Source organism: Alosa sapidissima, chromosome 20, assembly GCF_018492685.1.
Source record: "Alosa sapidissima isolate fAloSap1 chromosome 20, fAloSap1.pri, whole genome shotgun sequence".
Taxonomy (NCBI): Eukaryota; Metazoa; Chordata; class Actinopteri; order Clupeiformes; family Clupeidae; genus Alosa; species Alosa sapidissima.
The window spans coordinates 10687470-10706803 of record NC_055976.1 but is presented as its reverse complement, the minus strand read 5'-3'; the positions used below and the strand labels follow the sequence as shown (position 1 = coordinate 10706803).

Here is a 19334-nt window from a genome sequence, read left to right as displayed (position 1 = left end):
GCACTGTGTCCAGACGTCCAGACGTCCCCTTTTCTGAGCCTGTGGGTGCAATGCGCATAGAGCAGCGTGAAGCTGCAGGAGAGAGGGGGCTGAGGCTGGCCAGGTGTGGAGACAGCAGGAAGCGGCTAATGGGCAGAGTGTTCCACATTCATGCGCCTGCTGGGGAGGGGAACGCTGCCGTCGACGTGGGAAGCCATCGATAGACGGGGCTATAAAAAGATGCTCATGAATCACGATTTTCAACAGCAGTCTTGGGAAGCTGTAGCTCCTCAGCTTCTTTCTCTGTAAGGTACTGTGTGGTAGAGGCCTATTGAGCAATACCAGCTCTCTGGGACCAGAACAAAGCGTATTGATTGGAGGGCATGAGAAAGTAATGTCGCTAATACATTTGTATATTGCAGTTTCACTGATTAATTAAAAGCACTCACACTGCTTTCTAGATCTCGTCCTCTCCCTTTCTCCTCATCCCTCTCTCTTTCTCTCCCTCACATAGACACACACGCGCACGCGCATACACACACACACACACACACACTGGCCTATGCTTACCTGTAGGAGTGCGATGAAGAGGAAGAAGGAGTTGGCGGCTCTTCTGAACTGAGAGTATAGGAATCGTGGCAGGAAGGTGAGGACATTGTACTTGGCAGTACTGCAAAACACAAGGGAGGAGAGAAGACACACAGAGGAAAGGAAGAAAAAAAAAAAAATTATTAATAGATCAACGTTTATAACATGAGATTCTACTAGTCTACAACATTACCTTAAACTAAATGCCAAAACATTCCAAAATTAAAAACAACTATATTTATTTCTGACATACTTCAGAGCATATCGAAAACACAACACTGTTTAGTTTCTTTCAACTATCCCATCATAAATAGCAGGGCATAAAACATGACATGTAAATAACCTGGTTAAAAACATCAACAGCAAATGCCCCATCGTATTTTAGATGACGACTTGCTTTGCCCCTTTGCCATTTTTCTTGTTCCTTTTTGACATGGTGGTTTTCATAATCTTCCCAGTGCAAGGAAGCGTGTGGGTTCAGCAACAGATGGTCAAGCATTTCTGAACACAAACAACCATCCTCACACACACACACACACACACACACACACACACACACACACATGCCTCCAGTTCCTTCAGCAAAATAACCACCCACCGATCCACCACCCACGCCCAGCCGCCCACCCGCGGCAGTCCTGCTTCTCCAGCTCAGGCAGCCATCGAGCGGGCTGGCAGGTGAGGAGGGGGTGGGGTGGGGGTGCCCAGCGTGATGGATGGTGCTCTGTAGCAGAGCTCATGTCCATAAAGCATAATTAGGGTGAGCTAGAGCACTGGCTGTGGGGCTGTTAAGAGTCCCTGGCAGACGTGAGCTATGGGACCCGCACAGGACTGGCACAGGCCCCTGGGAGCACGCCACCCTCCGCCCTCTCTTCATCCCACTTTCATTTAAGTCTCTCTCTCTCTTTCTGTTTCTCTTTTAGTCTCTCTTTTCCTCTGTCAGTTTCTCTTTCCTCTCTCTCTCTCTCTCTCTCTGTTTCTCTTTCTTTCTGTCTGTCTTTCTCTCTCTTTCAGTCTCTCTTCCATGCTCTTGGTTTCTCTTTTCTCTCTTTCTTGCTTTCTCTTTCTATATTTCTCCCTCTCCATCTCTCTATCTCTCTCTCTCCCCACCTCTCTCTTTCGGTCTCTCTCCTCCACTGATTTAGGTGCACATTAGTAGCCGAGGCGCACCAGCTCTTTGGGTGGAGATATACGCCCCGAGCTGCACCAGCAGCTTGTTTACTCTCAGTCTGTTGAACAAACTCCAGCCGGCACGCCATGGTGTCAGACAGAGCCTACCAAGCTAAAGATGACCGTGATGACCATACCAAATCATCATGAGATTTTTTTGGCAATGATGATATCACTACATTCAGTTAATTTCCCAGCCTAAAACATAGCAGGGAGGTTTTAGTTCAGCCATATTTTAGCTCAACCCTACATAGCATTATGTGAGGGGGGGGGGGGGGGGGGGGTAGTTTGGAGAGAGAGAGAGGGGAGAGGGAGAGAGAGAAAAAGAGAGAGAGGAAGAGGGAGAGGGAGAGAGAGAGAGGGAGAGATCAGAGAGCTGAAATGAAGAGAGTGCAGATGTGGGGAGGACGTGGTTGCAGGTGGGCACACGGCTCCTTGATAGCTCCTCCATAGATATGCCGTTTTCATTCATTATCTGGCTGCTTCACTGACACAGCGCATCCTCTCAGATCCCCTGCTGATAACTCAGACATTCTGCCCTCATCAAAGCATAGAGAGAGACAGAGAGAGAGACAGAGAGAGAGAGAGAGAGAGAGAGAGAGAGAGATCGGTTTTAATAGTGTTGCACTCAGTCTGTGATGTTTGATGTCAGGATCTGTTGTCCAGTGCCGGTACACTGGAGGTCTGCTGTGAGGGAAGGTTGGGGGGGGGGGGGGGGGGGTTGGCTGGGGCTGGGGCTGGGGCTGGTCAGATCTGATCAGCACAGACCTCACACAGATGAGATCACTGCAGGTAAAGAGGAAAGGGGATTGCATGCTGTTGCCGGGTAACACTGATTAAAGGCCACACAGTCACATCCTGAGAGTGGGCTAGGCTGGGCTGGGCTCTGGAGGCTCTCATTGCCACCATTTCCTCTTTTGGCTAATCTTTACAGAGGCTGGTCTTCCTCTCTCCAGCGCCTGTCAAGCGATCACATCTGCTGTCTGTTTTCTGTCTGTTTTCCATCTCCATTTGTGTTTTCCCACCCTATAAAATGTAAGCAATTACAGCTGGAGAGAGAGAGGGTGTGTGTGTGTAAAAGAGAGAGAGAGAGAGAGAGAGAGAGAGAGAGAGAGAGAGAGAGAGAGAGAGGGTGTGTGTATGTGTGTCTGTGTGTGAGAGAGAGGGAGAGAGTGTGTGTGTGTCTGTCTGTATGTCTGTGTGTATGTATGTGTGTGAGTGTGTGTGTGTGTGTGAGAGAGAGAGAGAGAGAGAGAGAGAGAGAGAGAGAGAGAGAGAGAGAAAATGTGTGTGTGTGTGTGTGTGTGTGTGTGAGAGAGAGGGAGAGTGTGTGTGTGTGTCTGTATGTCTGTGAGAGAGAGAGAGAGAGAGAGAGAGAGAGAGAGAGAAAGAAAGAAAGAGAGAGAGACTTTAATGTTGATTATAGTTCTGATGGATGCTCTGTTCAGACGCCCAGGCTGATAGCTCGTCCCCAGGCACAGGGTGTGGACGACCCAGGCCACAGGACCGAGCACACAACCCCATAGCCAACACAACATCTGGAATTCAGGGAAATCTGATTATTCTGCCTGAAAATTTGTTTTATTTAGGTTTTGAGCAGTAATACAATTATTTCGAATAACAACTCTAACCAAAACCTAAATGCAATAGAGTATGTGACATACAGTGATCTACAATAAAGTGGACAGATGAATGGATAAATGTTATATTGGACAGAGGAAATGTTTGATTAGTGGCATATTACAGCTAAATGAAGTAATGGAGATGAAATCTACAGTACATGTTGAAGATAAGCTGCGATAAGGAACACAATCCTCAACTGTCGTCGTTTCCTGACTGTATTTTCAAGGAACTCTGAAGAGGAAGAGTGGGATTAATTGAGTCGTTTCTGGTAATAGCAGGCAGGGGCAGGCTGACTCACATGACTCATGACTGGTTCTGTTGTGCTGCTCAGTACTTACTACTGTTTAATAAAAGGCAAAGGTTGACTACTCGCTTGTTTCACCTGAACATTGGACTCATACAGGCATAGATTAAACTGCTATAAAATGTCTTTAGTCTAAACCAGAGAATGTCTAGTAGACGGGCTCTGGTCTAAACCAAGCAGAACTTGACTGATGACCACAGCCTGGCACAGAATTGTTATTCCCAACTTGTACCAAAATACAATTTGCAAATTTTACATTTACATGTATTAATTTAGCAGATGCTTTTTTCTGGAGCGATTTACACGTCGATTATATTACAAGGGCATTGTTGCATTGTCCCCAGAGCAACTCGGGATTAAGTGCCTTGCTAAAGGGCTCAATAGCAAAAGCTGGGAATTGAACCCACAACTTAACCACTACGCTACCACTGCCCCCATTACATTGTTTCCAAAAAACAAGTTTGTCCCATTTATAAGCTAGCCACTACATGCTCCTACTCTCCCCCAAAACAACTGCTTTCACAGCCTAAACCTACCCTGGGGCAATCCATTAGCAGACTAGTTAATAGCCTGCTAGGCCTGACGGCTGTTCGATATAGTTTTTTTCCCCCTGCTGATCAGAGTGTTGATGGCTGTGGCAATGCAAAGGCCTTGTCCAGCACTGCTTTATTACACATTTAGCCTGGAGAAGACTTCAGCGCTGATCGATAGAGTGAATCCACAGTCAGGATCCAGTCTGCTGACAGACTCTGACGTGAAAGCTTTCAATTAGTGCAGGAGTGGGGTGCGGGGGTGTGGATTGGGGGGAGGAGGAGGGGGATTAGTCTGGGCTTTTTTAATGTGCACCTGCCTCTGAGCTTGTTTAGTGCTGCTTTATGGGCATAAGAGGAGGATAGAATGAGAGAGAGAGGGGAGAGAAAGAAAGAAAGAAAGAACAAAATGAGTATATCTTTTGTGTGTCTAAATGCGTAGATGGATGCATGGATCCATTAAAATGGGAGCTGTGGTGAGTGTATGTGTGTGTGTGTGTGTGTATTCATGCATGACCTGCATGTGTTTGAGTTGAGTGTGTGTGTGTGTGTGTGTGTGTGTGTGTGTGTGTGTGTGTGTGTGTATATGTGCGTGCGTGCGTGTGTGTGTGTGATTGCCTATGTGAATTATGAATAGAATTTCCGTGTGCAGGTTTCAGCCCACTCTACACCCTTGTGAGCACCCGCTCCCTCTGAGAAGCCGTGTGGTCAGCACTCTGGGCGTGGAGAGGGTGGTGGTGGCGTTGGGTTCGGCTGCGTTGGAGGGGGGTACATGCAATGGCAAACAGCTTGCCCTGTCAATTCTGCTGAAGCACAGGCCGGAGAGGGCACTGAGGTCCAAACCGACCTGCCATCCTCCGCATCACGTTCTTATCCCCAGCAGACATCGCCTGACAGGCCTTGCTGACCACAGACACACACGCACGCACGCATCACCCTTCAGTCCAGCACATGTCCGAGGTCTGCAATGAGGCACAGTGAGGCTCTTCTGCTGACACAGCAAGCCAGGGGAGGGGAGAGGAGAGGAGAGGAGTCCATCGCTGAAGGGCTGCTTCTTGTGTGGTTTGATTGCAATGCAGTGTTAGAGGCCTTAAAGGCTGCAGGTCTTTGATTAGAATCCAATACACTTTTCCATCAAATTCAGTGAAATTGTCCTCCACTGTTTTTCCATTCAGTGTGTGCACGCAAAACACCTATAGTGTTCATACACAGCCCTTTACCTTTAAGCCTACATCTCATAGAAATAGCCATTCATTTGTGGTGCTGCTCTTCAGGGTCAGCCTGTGGGGATAGAAACACATGACTCAAAAGGCCTGAGACTCCTTTCGCTAGCTGCATAAGCGGTCGACGCGGCTTTAAATCGCATTCATTCTCTAATTAGGCCGAATCAGATTAGGGCACTTAAGTTACTATACCTAGGTCACTCCAGATGATCTTTCGAGAAAGAACAAACACCGAGCCAGAGGCCCCCTAAGCCTCTTCGGCTCCTTAAGAGCCTGTTCTGATGGATTTTGCCTTTACACGAGCACTACGGACACAGAGGCGTAGGACACGGAGTAAGAGGAAGTGAGGACATTTTGGTGGAGGGTGCTCACTTCCATTTTTCATGATTTTGAGGAAATGTTAGCGGTGACGCCAGAGGATGTTCGGCTGACCTCACACAAATCCGACACACACACACACACACACACAGCTGCGAATGCACTAACAACCACTAAAGCGTTCCCTGCATGTGCTGGATGTCAGGGAAGAGCTGCCCCCCCCCCCCCCTCACCCCACCCCCACGATGCAGCGAGAAACATTTGAGCTAAATCAACTCAAATAAAGCTGAATATATTTAGACTCTTAGCCCTGACGTGAAAAAAGAGAAGAACCTGTCCTAGTGACCTGCACCTGAGAGAACCCTCTGACTCAAGCTGTTTTTTTAATATCAATGTCTTCTTGCTCCTTCAGGCGTCTTGTGGATGAGCACGGGAGAGCTGAGCTTCTTAATGAGTCTCCTGAGAGAAGCCAACATGCCGCAGGTTAGCTAAAGGAGAAAGGTGAGATGTCAGACACCTCTAAGCTACAGTGTTATGTCACCTCTTGGCTTAAAAATACCACCACGATGATTGGGGGTGAGGTTCACAGACTGCTGGATTAAGATCTGTGTGTGTGTGGAAAGAGAAAGTCAGACCGAAAGAGTGAGAGAGTGAGAGAGAGAAAGAGAGAGAGAGAGAGAGAGAGAGAGAGAGAGAGAAAGAGACTTCTATCCTATTGACCTCTGCAGATACCCTTCACCAGCTAAAGCAACAAAGCATCAATGCAGAGGACCTCACAAATTCCACTCGGTCAGTCTGCCTGTCTGTCTGTGGCCTGTCTCTCCCGTCCGTAAAAGCATTACGCCAGCCTAATCTCAGAGTATTAGCTTTCAGTCCAATTACACCCTGGGAATCCTTGTTGTCCGGCCTATTTAGCATGCAGCCTTACTGGACCAGCTCATCATAAAAAACAGATACCCGATGAGGGGGGGGGGGGGGGGGGGGGCGGACAGGTGGAGAGGAGGAGGAGAGGGAGGGAGTGGATGTCTATAAAGATGCTTAGAATGCAACCTCTTCTTGGCCCCGGTGAGGGAGAGTATCATGTCCATCATGTGCACACACATGCGCGCGCACACACACCTCACCAACCAGCCACTGCCACCACAGATAGAACACATATAGACCTATATCCAGCAACATAAACACACACACAAACACACACAGCTATACCACAACAATGTCACCATCACATCAATCAAAAAGAACTTAAACACACACACACACACACACACACACACACACACACACACACACACACACACACACACACACCACCACCCAAGCCATTGTCAAACACACACACAGTCACAGTCACACACACAGTCACAGCGTTCTGGGGTCATACATCACTATAAGCCGCACACATGACTTGGCGCTAGGCTGAGCTGCTGCAGTATCTAGTATTCTGCTGGCCTCTCAGCATCAGCAACAATGCCTCCCCTTATTCCCAGTGCAGCACGGCAGTGTGCTCCTGCTGTTAGCTCTCCACACTGCCTTATGTCCTTTGCTCTGCTCTTCCTTGTCTGCATCTCCAGTGTTTCCCACAGAATTGAATTCTATTTATGGTGGTAGGTGACCGGGGGTGTTCACAGTTTTGAACAAATGTGCAACGTGGTTATGATGCTAACCGGATTTGATCACAATTTAAAAAGTCGACTTTTATACCAACAACAATCCTTGCAGGATTTTTAATGTTTTCTTTAAATGTGCATGCAGGTTTGTTGAGGGACAGAGAGGCTATGCAAATGAACAATGAAAGGATTTCATCCAATTTAAGTAGTACAGCATAGAAAATCATTGTGTGGTGGTCAATGCTGATATTGTGATGGGCCGCTACAAATACGTCAATGTATGGGAAACACTGATCTCTGTGTCCTTCACCACTGCTGTTCATCCATTCATCTTCTCAGAGGATACTCATTACTCATGAAGTCATATGAGTTCATCCATTCATCTTCTCAGAGGATACTCATTACTCATGAAGTCATATGTGTATTTTTTTTTGTCAACTTTGTCTGGATTGACTATGTTGTCGACTGATTGAGATTCCTTGACTATGTTGTCGCCTGATTGAGATTCCATGTCTATGTTTGTTAAAGTTCCTTGCTGCTCTCCATCTCTTGATTTCTCATTTTCTCATTTCTCCTCTACGGCTGCTCTGTTACGCACCCCCCCCCCCCCCCCCTACTACTGCATCACTGCCTATTCCCTCTCGGACCCCCCCCCTCTTTCTTTTCTCTTGCTCCTTCTCTCCATCCTTTTCTCTAGTTCCACCCCCCCACCCCCACCCCCACCCCCCTATTCCTTGTGCCGGTGTGCAGTGTGGAGTCCAGGTGGAGGCAGAGCCGTGAAGTGCTGCAGTGCGACTGTGGCTCGCCTCTCCAGATGACATGCGGTACGCTGCTACGCTGCACAGACACACACACACAGGCCTTATGGTGCTTAGGAGCCACTGCTCAAACACAGGATGAGAGAGAGAGAGAGAGAGAGAACATACAGACAAACATGCAGACGATTTTCACAGATCCACACACATGTGTCGGGTGGGGGGGGGTGGGTCAACTGTATGCGTGCATGTGTGTATTATACACACATGCACGCATACAGTTGACCCACCCCCCCACCCGATACACACACACACACACACAAACACAACCCCCCCACCCGATACACACACACACAATCCTCCTTTGACCTCAACAAAACAAACATGTAGAAGAACACAGCAGCTTGTTCATCATTCTAAGGAAAGGGTAATGGGGAAGCTGTACTCTCTAAAACAAACACACTTTACACACTAGCCAAATTGCCCCCCGAGCCAGTCATGTGGGTGCTAATTCATCCAAGAACGATGCACATGTGCCCCATCAGGTTCTAATGCCACTGACAGGTTAATTAGTCTTTATAGATGTATCCTATAATAAGTCAGTGAAGTACTCATAAGTAAACAAAAAGAAACAAAACAAATGGCAGGATCATTTCACTGAGAGGTGCCGTCATTACCTGACTCGGTTGGAGCAGAATTTGGTGAACTGAGGCTGACTGATGTAAATGAGTCTGGCATCCTCCTGGTCAGCTAAAGAGGTCTTCTCAGATCCATCTTCCGTTTTCTCATAGCCTGCAAAAAACAAACAGATATAGTTTTGAGCAATTTCATCATTAAGAAAAAATAAGAAACCTAGATAGATAGCTCGAGCAGACAGAGAAACATTCAGACCATTTACCATGTATTGCATCAAGCTGCATCATGCACTAAGACAAGAATCACACATTTTTCCAGGCATTCCTTATTCTCATTGAAATAGGCTAATTTCAAAAGCTCTGTACATGGCATGTAACATTTAAGCTAATTTGCTTTCACCGTCTTAAGGCATGCAGAACTCAAATCCAGGATCTAAATAACACAACACTAAACTACTACTAAATAATAAAACAAACTGTGATTGTTTATAACCAAGAATATAGCTTACTATACATTACTATAACCAAGAGGGGCAACTACTTGGGGCTGAATCAACACATCAACATCCACCCCAACAGGTACAGCTAGTTACAATTTTATCTGTACGCTAGTCAGAGCTATTTTTGGATCTGGTGAATCTGACTGCACCCTGCAATCATCAGGTGTCTGGCGATTCCAAGCCCTCGTACTGAGTATACATCCACTGTGTGTTGAAATCATTGCACGGGCACACAGCAGTGTGTGTAGGCTATGCACGGCTGTGGTGTGCTGCATGTTTCTACAGGGCAGCAGAGCCCGTGGTGCTGAGGGTCTCGTGATGGAGACGGAGACGGTCAGGGCTTTGGCTCTTTCACCAGCTCTCTCTCGGTCTCCTGGGCGCCGTATGCAGACTGCTACACTTTCAAGGAATGACAAGCAATTGATTTTCTCTCTTTTTTCCCCCTCTACGGCTTCACTCCATATTCATCCTCCTCTCCCCTTTCCCCCTCTGCCTCTTTTCTATTTTTCACTCTCACTCTCTCCCCCTCTTTCTCTCTCTCCCTTTTTCGTCTCATCTCAGAATCTCTCCAAGGACTGGCGGAGAATCAAAAACACTGCAGCGATTACGTTGTTTGTGCAGTGAGCTGCTATATTTTTTTTTTCACATTTTCTTTTCTTTTCTTGAGGACGCGGCAAAAGCTCCATCAGGTTACACCGGGGAGGATCCTGAGCCGCCAGTCCTGTAGGTGTTTATTTGCTGTGAGCTTTTGTCTTTGCCGCAGCAAAAACTGAACGGGCCAAAAAGTCAAAGCCTGGTGTCAGACTTTGTTAGACCGCCCTTTGTAAACAGCCCCTGGTGAGGGAGGAGAGAGAGAGCGAAAGAGAGAGAGGGAAAAAGTGGAAAAGCGAGAAAGAGAGAATGGCTTAGAGAGAAAGACTGAGGAAAGAAGGGGGTGAGACAGAATAAGACAGAGAAAGATGTTTGTTCCCTCATTAGTAGCAAGTGCACTAATGAGACAACAAGAGGGAAGTAGCAAGAGTTTTAGTAGTGACCTTGCTTTCACAGAAACACACACACACACACACACACACACACACACACACACACACAGTTGCAAATGCACTAACAACCACTAGAGCGTTCCCTGCATGTGCTGGATGTCAGGGGAAGAGCTCCATGCCCTACCACAGACCAGAGGCTCTCTGTTACAGGTTACAGTAAACACCCATCCCAGGTCTTATGGCATGCTGCTGCAAATACCAGCTAGCCAGGGGTGCAGGAGGCACGGGGGACGTGGGGGATATGTCCCCCGCAGTGCTGAAGAGACAGCCGTCGTCCCCCTCACTTTTGATAAGGAAAAAAAGGCTTATAGGTACGCTAAATAAATAATAACCTAGGCCTATAGGATTTGCGCTAACTATGTAAAACTCCCCATTAACAGCATCACATCACTAACCACAGCCATCTACAGTACTGTAAGACTGCACAAGCTCATATTCATTCTGTTGGATATCTGAAGCCAGTTTGTCTACTAACAATCATAAAATAATCCAGGCTACTTGCTTAGCATAAATCATTCATCATCATCATCTTTATTTGAGGCAGGCTGGTATTCGAGGCAGGCTTTTTTAAATATTTCTAACCTGCATTTAGACATGCGTTTCGTTTGGAGAGACATACCGGTAGGCTATCAAAAGCATTTTCGGTTTGGTTTGGGATTTAATTTACTTTTGGACTGTTTGATTATATTGCCAAATGTTGGGACTGATGGGCACTGAAATCTGGGAGATATTTGATGGTTCACTGTTAAGTTTCATGCAGTTGAAAAAGTGTCGGAATTTCCACTGCTGTTTATTGCAAGACAAGGCAGCCCTTCATTGAATAGGGGTTGTGCTGTAATGGAAACCTTTTTGCGTAGCCAAGTAGCCTAAATTGAGTTATTGTTTAATTATGCATGATTTAGTACTTTTTTTTATAAAATTCGTAGGCTGGAATGCCTTGAGTCACAACAATTGTGTTTAAATGTAGTAGGCTTCAGCCTCTGGCAATTAGCTCGAAAGGGGCGGCAAGAGAATGAGCTTGAGAACTGTGTTGGAGACCCATGGTAGGAAAACGACCTTTCTTTGCCAACCGTAGGCTAATAATCCAACCAACATAATACAATACAATACAATACAACATATAATAAAATATTCAGAAGAGGTGTTATTTCATTGACTTAAATCGAAACAATGTCTTCTAGTGGACTGATGGCAATTGTTGGTATAGGCAATTGTTACCCCGTCTTGTATATGGAAACCTGCCTTTATTTGTCCTGCTATAAATAGAATCAATCCTGGGCATAATTTGAGGATTTATGGTAGCCTAGTGCTCAACTCCTGCTCAACATGACATTAGCTGTTATGTTTATTGATAACAAACTCAACTAGCCTACTTATCAAACTCGTTTTCACTAGCCTAACTATAAAATACAAGTCTATCAACGTTTTTGTTCTAAGACATTTCAAACATAATTTCAAGACACAAATTGGATACTTGGTGCATAAATCCCAGAGAGTAGGCTACCACACCCCAGAGTGATGGGCCTAGCGTTCTTATGCATTCAGTGTGGTATATAAACAAGCTGAGAATTTAGCGGTGTCACGTCTGCCTGTCACAGACGTGGGGAGCTCTTTGAAGCTTGGGATAATGTGATACAGTTACTACAGTAACAGTATTTTATTTAATTCTTAGGTTTTTTTTTTTCAATTTTATAAATGCTTTGTTTAAATGCTGTTGGAACAAATAGTTGATTATAAAGGCAAATTTCTGTTGCAATTTTCTGTGTGTTCTGGACTGGTAACTTGTTAAGCCAACACTTGTTAAGTTCTGTAGAATTCTGGGGTATTCTCACTGTATTCTGATGTGTTCATATGTTACTTCTGTGTGTAGTATACAACAGGGAGAGGTCCATATTATTGTACATAACTGTGCCTTAGGCCTGTGTACCAGCAGGAAGGTCATACAGGCCGATGTTTAGGAACATCCGAGGAACATCAGTGATAACATGGGCCGAGGGAGACAGCATGTCGGCCTGTTCGGGCTAGGGCTAGTATCTCCATCTGGCCAGAGCCGTTTTTTGTACACTGGTTGGCACCTGCCACGTTGGCATGATTGACGTTTGTATGTTTTAGTATAACAGGCTTTGTCTTAGATTTTGACTCGGAGACGGATCGAGGAAGCGACCAAGGAGCATCTTCTGTCGGAAGGCTCAGCCGCCGCTTCTAACAACAACCAGAACTGTTAGACTCTGCAGTTTTACTGTTCGAGACTTAGCCTGTGTTCTGTTATTCATTGTTGTACCATCTACAATAAATCATCATCTAATCGCCGATCCTGATCCCGCTGTCAAGCTTTATTGACCATCTTCAATTCAGACATTAGAACTAAAACACAACGCAACAACCAGAGAATCCAACAGTTCTAACATTGCATAAATATTAAGTGCAAACACACAGTGGAGAGTTGATTTGGTTTATACCAGACAATATAAGTAGGCCTAACTAGGCTATTTGATCATGTAGTCTATGTTTGGATCATAGGCATGATGATTCATTCATGGCTTCATAAAATATCAACATCCCATGTTGTTTTTTTCTACCATTGGCCCAAGTAGTGACCAGTATTCTACCATTGGCCCAAATAGTGTGAAATAAATCTAAAAAAAATAAATAAAAGTGGAATTGCACATAGCAAGTAGCTGGTCTGAGGGAAGATCTGGCGTTGTGCTCATCTCACAGTTTTCACCATTTTTATCAAAAAATATTCAATGAAAACAATCAATGGTATTATCTTAATATTCTGGCAAGTTTAAAATATGATGGTCGAAAGTGGGCCAGAGGTGGCGATCCGATATCTGGAAATCTGATCTCACTATGGGTTTGTGTTCACAATTTGGTCCCACTCACTTTCAAAATATCTCCTGTGCCCCTGCAGCTAGCGCTTTAGCGGCCTCGCACAAAGTTAAAACACGCATACCAAGGGGGATCAAGTTGGCTTACTTTAGCAAACCAGGAAGGGAAGACAATATTTACACAACAAGCAACTTCTCTGGACCGTGCCAAGGCATTTGGCTGTGGGACGACTTCAATGTAAAAGGGAAAAGATGTGTTCGTGAACACCACAGGATAGATGTCGAGGGAGGTGCCTACTTAGTACGGTACATTAAACACTTGTGTGTGGTTAGAGGATTATCGGAATATTCCATACAGAATAAACACAAGGCGTTTGAGTCTCTGACGAGGAAATGGTGAGGCACCTTTTCAACCCAGGCTCACGTTACAAGCTAATTGTTAATTCAATGACAGCTAAGAAGCCCTACATGCCACTTAAAAAAGGCTTTGGGGTTTCTTTTTACCCCATGTCAGTTTCCTTACGATAAAGCCTTGGGGGGTTTCCTGTCAGGACGCTAGCTAAGCTGGGGGAGGCTGGGCTCTCTTATATGTCAATCTGAGTGAATCTAGCTTGACTTTCTTGTATCTGATATGCAGTATCATAGAAGAGAGAAAGACAGAGCAGAAGAAAGAGAGAGAGAGAGAGACAGAGACAGAGAGAGAAAGAAAGAGGGAGGGCGGAGAGGAAGGGGAGAATGTAGTCAGAATCTATTATCCGACCAAATCGCTGCTTCCTTACTGTCTTGGGAGACAGTGAAAGCAAGCAGGCAAGTGAGAGATAGACAGAGATGGGTAGAGAGAAAGAGGGGGAGTGAGCGAGCGAGGGATGGGGAGAGAAAGGGAAAGAGAGATGCGAGACTGAGAGCCTGTCACACGCTGCATGACTCCATCCACAAACAAGCAGCTGGTAGTGCTTTCACCTGTTCCGATGCAATGCACGATCCCCTTTCCTTTCTGGACAGACAATAGCAGTCACTCATGGGCCACACAGGCCTGGCTAAATAATTGATTGGCAAATGGATCAACAGTCAACATCTGATCGACTGACTCGGCAAACTGATGAATTATGTAAAGTGACGGCTGACATTAGTGGCACGACAGCATCTCCTCTGCAGATTAATAGCAAACATCATGATCATCCTATCAAACACCAGTCACATGATCATCTACCAGACAGCTCTCTCTCTCTCTCAGCTCCATTTTTGGCATTACTGCTCATGTTGAAAAAAGACAATCACGACGATTCTGTCAGAGAGCAGTATCACTCCTCCTAAACCTGTCTCTCCTCCTACTCCGCTCACAGCCTTTACATTCATTCATCTCACCTCCATCTTTGGCACTACACCTGCACACAAAACAGAGAGAGAGAGAGAGAGAGAGAGAGAGAGAGAGAGAGAAACCACGTCACGCTCTCCGCAGAGAAAGTAAAAACCATCCTTCTTTTTTTGTTGTCGTCTCTCTCTGGGGCTGGGTGCTGCCACATGACTTGGCCACGTAAGGCCGAGGCAGCGCAGCCATTAGCTGTAATTGAATTCACAAGCACCGGGGGAATGAGAAACCTGTTTGTTTCCAGTGCGTCCAGTGCGTCCCTCTCTGTCCAACTCTGCGCTCTGATTGAGCCGTAGCATGCTGTACACATGCTAGGCAGCTGAGAGTAATTGTGGAGGCCGAGCCGGTGCGGGCGAATTAACTCATTACCTTGACTCAGATAAGACAAGAGGCTCCTTTTCCTTTCACAACACGGGGGACTGATAAATGGAGCCATTTGCACATGCCCATGCATCCGTGTGTGTGTGTGTGTGTGTGTGTGTTTTGTGTGTGTGTGAGATTGTGTGTGAACACTTGTCTGCATGCCGGAATGTGTGTGCCAGTACGTGTATTTGGGTGTGTGCGTGCAAGCGTGCATGAGTGTGCATATTTGCGTACCTCTGTGTGTCTGTCTGTGCATGTTCCAGTATATGTGTGTGTGTGTGTGTGTGTGTGTGTGTGTGTGTGTGTGTGTGTGTGTGTGTGTGTACGTACAGTATATGTGTGTGTGTGTGTGTGTGAGATTGTGTGTGAACACTTGTCTGCAAGCTGGAGTGTGTGTGCCAGTACGTGTATTTGGGTGTGTGTGTGCAAGCGTGCATGAGTGTGCATATTTGCGTATCTCTGTGTGTCTGTCTGTGCATGTTCCAGTGTATGTGTGTGTGTGTGTGTGTATATATGTGTGTGTACGTACAGTATATGTGTGTGTGTGTGTGTGTGTGTGTGTGTGTGTGTGTGTGTGTGTGTGTGTGTGTGTGTGTGTGTGTCAACGTGTGGTTGGCCTGTGTGCCAGCATGCATGCGTGTGTGTGGCATGCATGCGTGTGTGTGTGTGTGTGTGTGTGGTTACAGTGCATCTGACTGCAGTGTGCGCTGCCATAGCTTTATCATGCGTATGTGTGTGGCCCGGGGGAGCCTGGCCGGTTTTGAATGAAATAAAAAGATGACCCACTTCAAGCGTAAAAAAACACATGAACGCAGAAAAACAACACAAAAGAAAAACAGCTTCTTCTGCGACCAGACGTGGGGAGAGACTAGGTGGTGGCTCTAGTAAGGATCAGCCTTTGGTTTCAAACAAATGAACAGGGAGTACACTGTAGAGAGAGCAGATCTATGTCCACAGGCAAATCATGTGAACACAAATTCCTGCATTCCATAGATTCTATGCAAAGCACATCTAGATTGACGGATGATGGTGCCACTGTCAGACCCACAACACCAGCATAGCGCTTTCAAAACAGCAGTTTGGAGACAGACGTCACGTTGCGTCACCCCGGGTAACCCAGATTTGTTTGGTGGGAAGCGGATGAAACAAACAGGGCCGGGCGCGCAGGTGAAAAAACAAATCTCTCATCTGCATCAGAGCAGACAGAGCCCCTGGCCCCTGCACACTGAGTAGATTAGGAGTGGCCCAACCTGATGGAGGGGGAGAGAGAGGGAGGGAGGGAGGGAGAGAAATGGAGGGAGGGAGGGAGGGAGAAGGAGAGAGATGGAGGTAGAGAGAGGAGGGAGAAAAAAACAGGAGGCCCAGGGAGAATTCTATCCCAGTGGCACGTGACGTGATATTAAACAGGGAGGAAGTGACACAGCAGGGTTGCAAAAGAAATACAGGTGACCGTTAGATCTGGGAGATCTGTGACTGCCAACCCTCAACAGTCATCATGTCACAACATGTGAGATGTATTCTATGCTACACATGTGAGTTACGAGCCACACGAGCAGAAAGAGAAATGGGCAGCACTGTGGCTTCTGCAAAGTCGCTTGCTGGTGCTAAATGCACTTCTCCACCACACCATGCACAGCACAGCAGGTGGCCAGCCATCTTGCGTCTGAGGAGCCAATTTCATCTAAACCATTTCAGGCGAAAAACACTGATCTCAGCTGTAATAGGCCGAGATCATCCTCAGCCCACATCCGTCCCCCTCCCCTCTCCCAGAAGTTGACATCGATTGCTGCTCCGATGTGACAAGTGACATGACTATCGTGACCTATAACGGCAGCCTCGCCCCTGGAATCGGGAAATTCTTTTGACATTTCGGCTCCATAGCTCTGAAATCGGAGCACCAGCTGTCAGAAAGTAGCGAAGCCTCACGGCACTCCTCCACCGCGGTGGTGGTGGTTCCCACAAACTGCAGTGTCACAATCTATTCAGCTCCTCTCCCTCCCTCTCTCTCCCCTGCTCTGATTAAGGTCACGATTCACCCACAGACATTGCTGAACCTCCTCCAGCAAAAGAAATTAACAGCACAACAAACTCGGTTCAAAAACTGCGATGTGACGTTTTGATATTCTCACCAACTGTGGAGCATATTAACGATTAGCAGGAATCAAATCCTTTTACAGCTCAACTACACTGCACCCCACACCCACACACACCACCACCACCACCATCCTCTTCATGGCCAAATTCTGTGGAAATTGACCCAGCTACTGTAACCACTAATCATCCACTCAGACTCACTTTCCGACTCTCATGATGGGGTTACAGTAAGCAACAATGAGGGGTGAGTCACTGCAAGCTTGTGCCATCGGCGGTGTGTGCGCATCTGTGTGTGTGTGTGTGTGTGTGTGTGTGTGTGTGTGTGTGTGTGTGTGTGTGTGTGTGTGTGTGTGTGTGTGTGTGTGTGTGTGTGTGTGTGTGTGCGTGCGTGCGCGTGTGTGTGCGTGGTAATGGCATCGGTTAAGGGATGCCGCAGCAGGAGGAGGGCTGTGGTCGGGGGCCGAGGGGTTGCCATTTAATTACGCTTAGGGGATTATCAGCTCAAGAGGGACTCAAAACAAAAATGGAAAAACCCCTTCGAGTTCAAGAGCTCCCCCCCTTGAACAGAGAGAGATGCTGGGGTGGAGAGAAGAGAGAGAAAGAGAGAGAGAAAGAGACAGAGAAAAAGAGAGAGAGACAGAGAGGGAGATATAAAAAGAAGACAAAATAGAAAGAGGATAAGAGTGAGAGAGAGAAAACAATCAGAAAATAGGGAGAGAGAGAAAGTACGAGAGACAGTGTGAGAGTGAGAGAAAGAGAAAGAGAGAGAATGAGTGTGTGTGTGTGTGTGTGTGTGTGAGTGTGAGAGAGAGAGAGAGAGAGAGAGTGCAAAAGAGTGGGATAGCCCCATCCGAACAGCCTTACATTCCCATCAGTGGGGGGCAGTGGAGTGGAATGTACGCAGAGCGGCCGTGACAGCCCGACTTGCCCATGCCAGAGAGGAGCACGGGGTGGGGAGAGGGCTGGAGATCACCCCGGCGTGGGAGGTATCCGCCGGCCAAGTTGCCGAAACGACTTGACATTCTTTTCAGGGCGGAAGGTTTCGCATGCAGGAAGCAGGAAGCTACATAAACCACCTAGACAAAGGGCTGTGTGGTTGTCACTGAATCTGCCATCACATGGTAGGCATAGGAAGCACGTTTCTCTCAACCCTAACACTGTTGCAAGAGCCAGAGGGGCGACCAAGATCCATAGATGGGGGATGGGGGGAGGTTATTACCATTTAAATGGTAATGTCAATGAGAAAGAGGCAAAAGAAAGACAAAAAGTCAAGTTACGGTAACATAACCGGATCACAGGAATAGTTACGGGGTGTTCCAAAAAAAAGCAAGTTCTGAGGTGCATCCTGTGCTCCAGAGCTCTCGCATTGCACTGTGTGGTTTCCAAAAGGATTGGATTTCCTTTGCGGCCGGGTGCCCACGTGTGGTTTCCAAAAGGATTGGATTTCCTTTGCGGCCGGGTGCCCACGTGCCATTGTCAGGGACGTTTGTGGCATGGCATGCAGGGCAGCGGATGGCATAGCGAGGGATTAAGTGCGATCAAGAGGAAGCACCGCTGTAAAAAAAGCGAGGAAGGAGACCTGACAGGGAAACACAGCGTTGTGTGTGTGACTGGACTGCTAAAAACAACAACAATAACAACAACAACAGCGCCGTGCCACAGGAGGGAGGGGGGAGGAAACCTGAGCTGAGGCCGGATATGCCCCACTTTACCCTGTGGAGGACCGGCAGCCCACCCCCTTCAACACACACACACACACACACACAAACACATGCAGGTCATCCTCCTCTCCTTTAGTTGGCTGTGTCAGCTTGAGAGGAAATAGACTGGAAGCCTGACACAGATCTCAGAGGCAACTACCCCCACGTAACACACACACACACACACACACACAGAGCCACCCGGCAGTGCCCCCCAACCCTCGACCTCCCAAAAACTGTCAAGCCTTCAGGGTCCTGACTCATGTATAATAGAGCCTATGATATTTCCGTTCTATTTCTGGACCAATCCGATCCGAGCATTCTCTTTTTGTCTTAGCATGAAGAAAAAAATACTGTCAACCCCCTCTCTCTCATTCACGTTCTCTCTTTCTATCCCTCTTTCTTTCTCTCCCTCCTTCTTCCTTTCACTCAGTCACTCCGTCAGCCGACACTAGTCGCTACTAAAAATAGCCCCTGGCCCCTGAAGCTCTTACGTTGGTGCTTACCGCTGGGCCTCTGCTGGGGTTACGCGAGCTAGCTGCCTGCCTGCCTTGCTATCCCAGGCCGGTTACACAACTGCCCCCAACCCCCACTGTCCCAACCACCCCCCCACCCCTCCTTTCTCTCCCTCTCCAACTCCCATCCTGCTCCTCGTCCGTGATGACGGGGCAGGATGAGAGGCTTATTGGATTAATTTGG

At 47.1% G+C, this 19334-nt stretch overlaps 1 protein-coding gene across 6 annotated transcripts in view; it reads right to left on the bottom strand.

The window, feature by feature from the left end:
- atp8a1 (ATPase phospholipid transporting 8A1) overlaps window positions 1-19334 on the bottom strand; it is a 141478-nt gene that overhangs the window by 108404 nt on the left and 13740 nt on the right. For all 6 annotated transcript variants that reach the window (XM_042075160.1, XM_042075163.1, XM_042075162.1 and 3 more), the window contains exons 2-3: window positions 8778-8892; window positions 550-649 (exon numbers count right to left, since the gene is read on the bottom strand). In XM_042075160.1, coding sequence (XP_041931094.1) covers window positions 550-649; window positions 8778-8892 — 215 coding nt within the window. The remainder of the gene's footprint in view (window positions 1-549; window positions 650-8777; window positions 8893-19334) is intronic.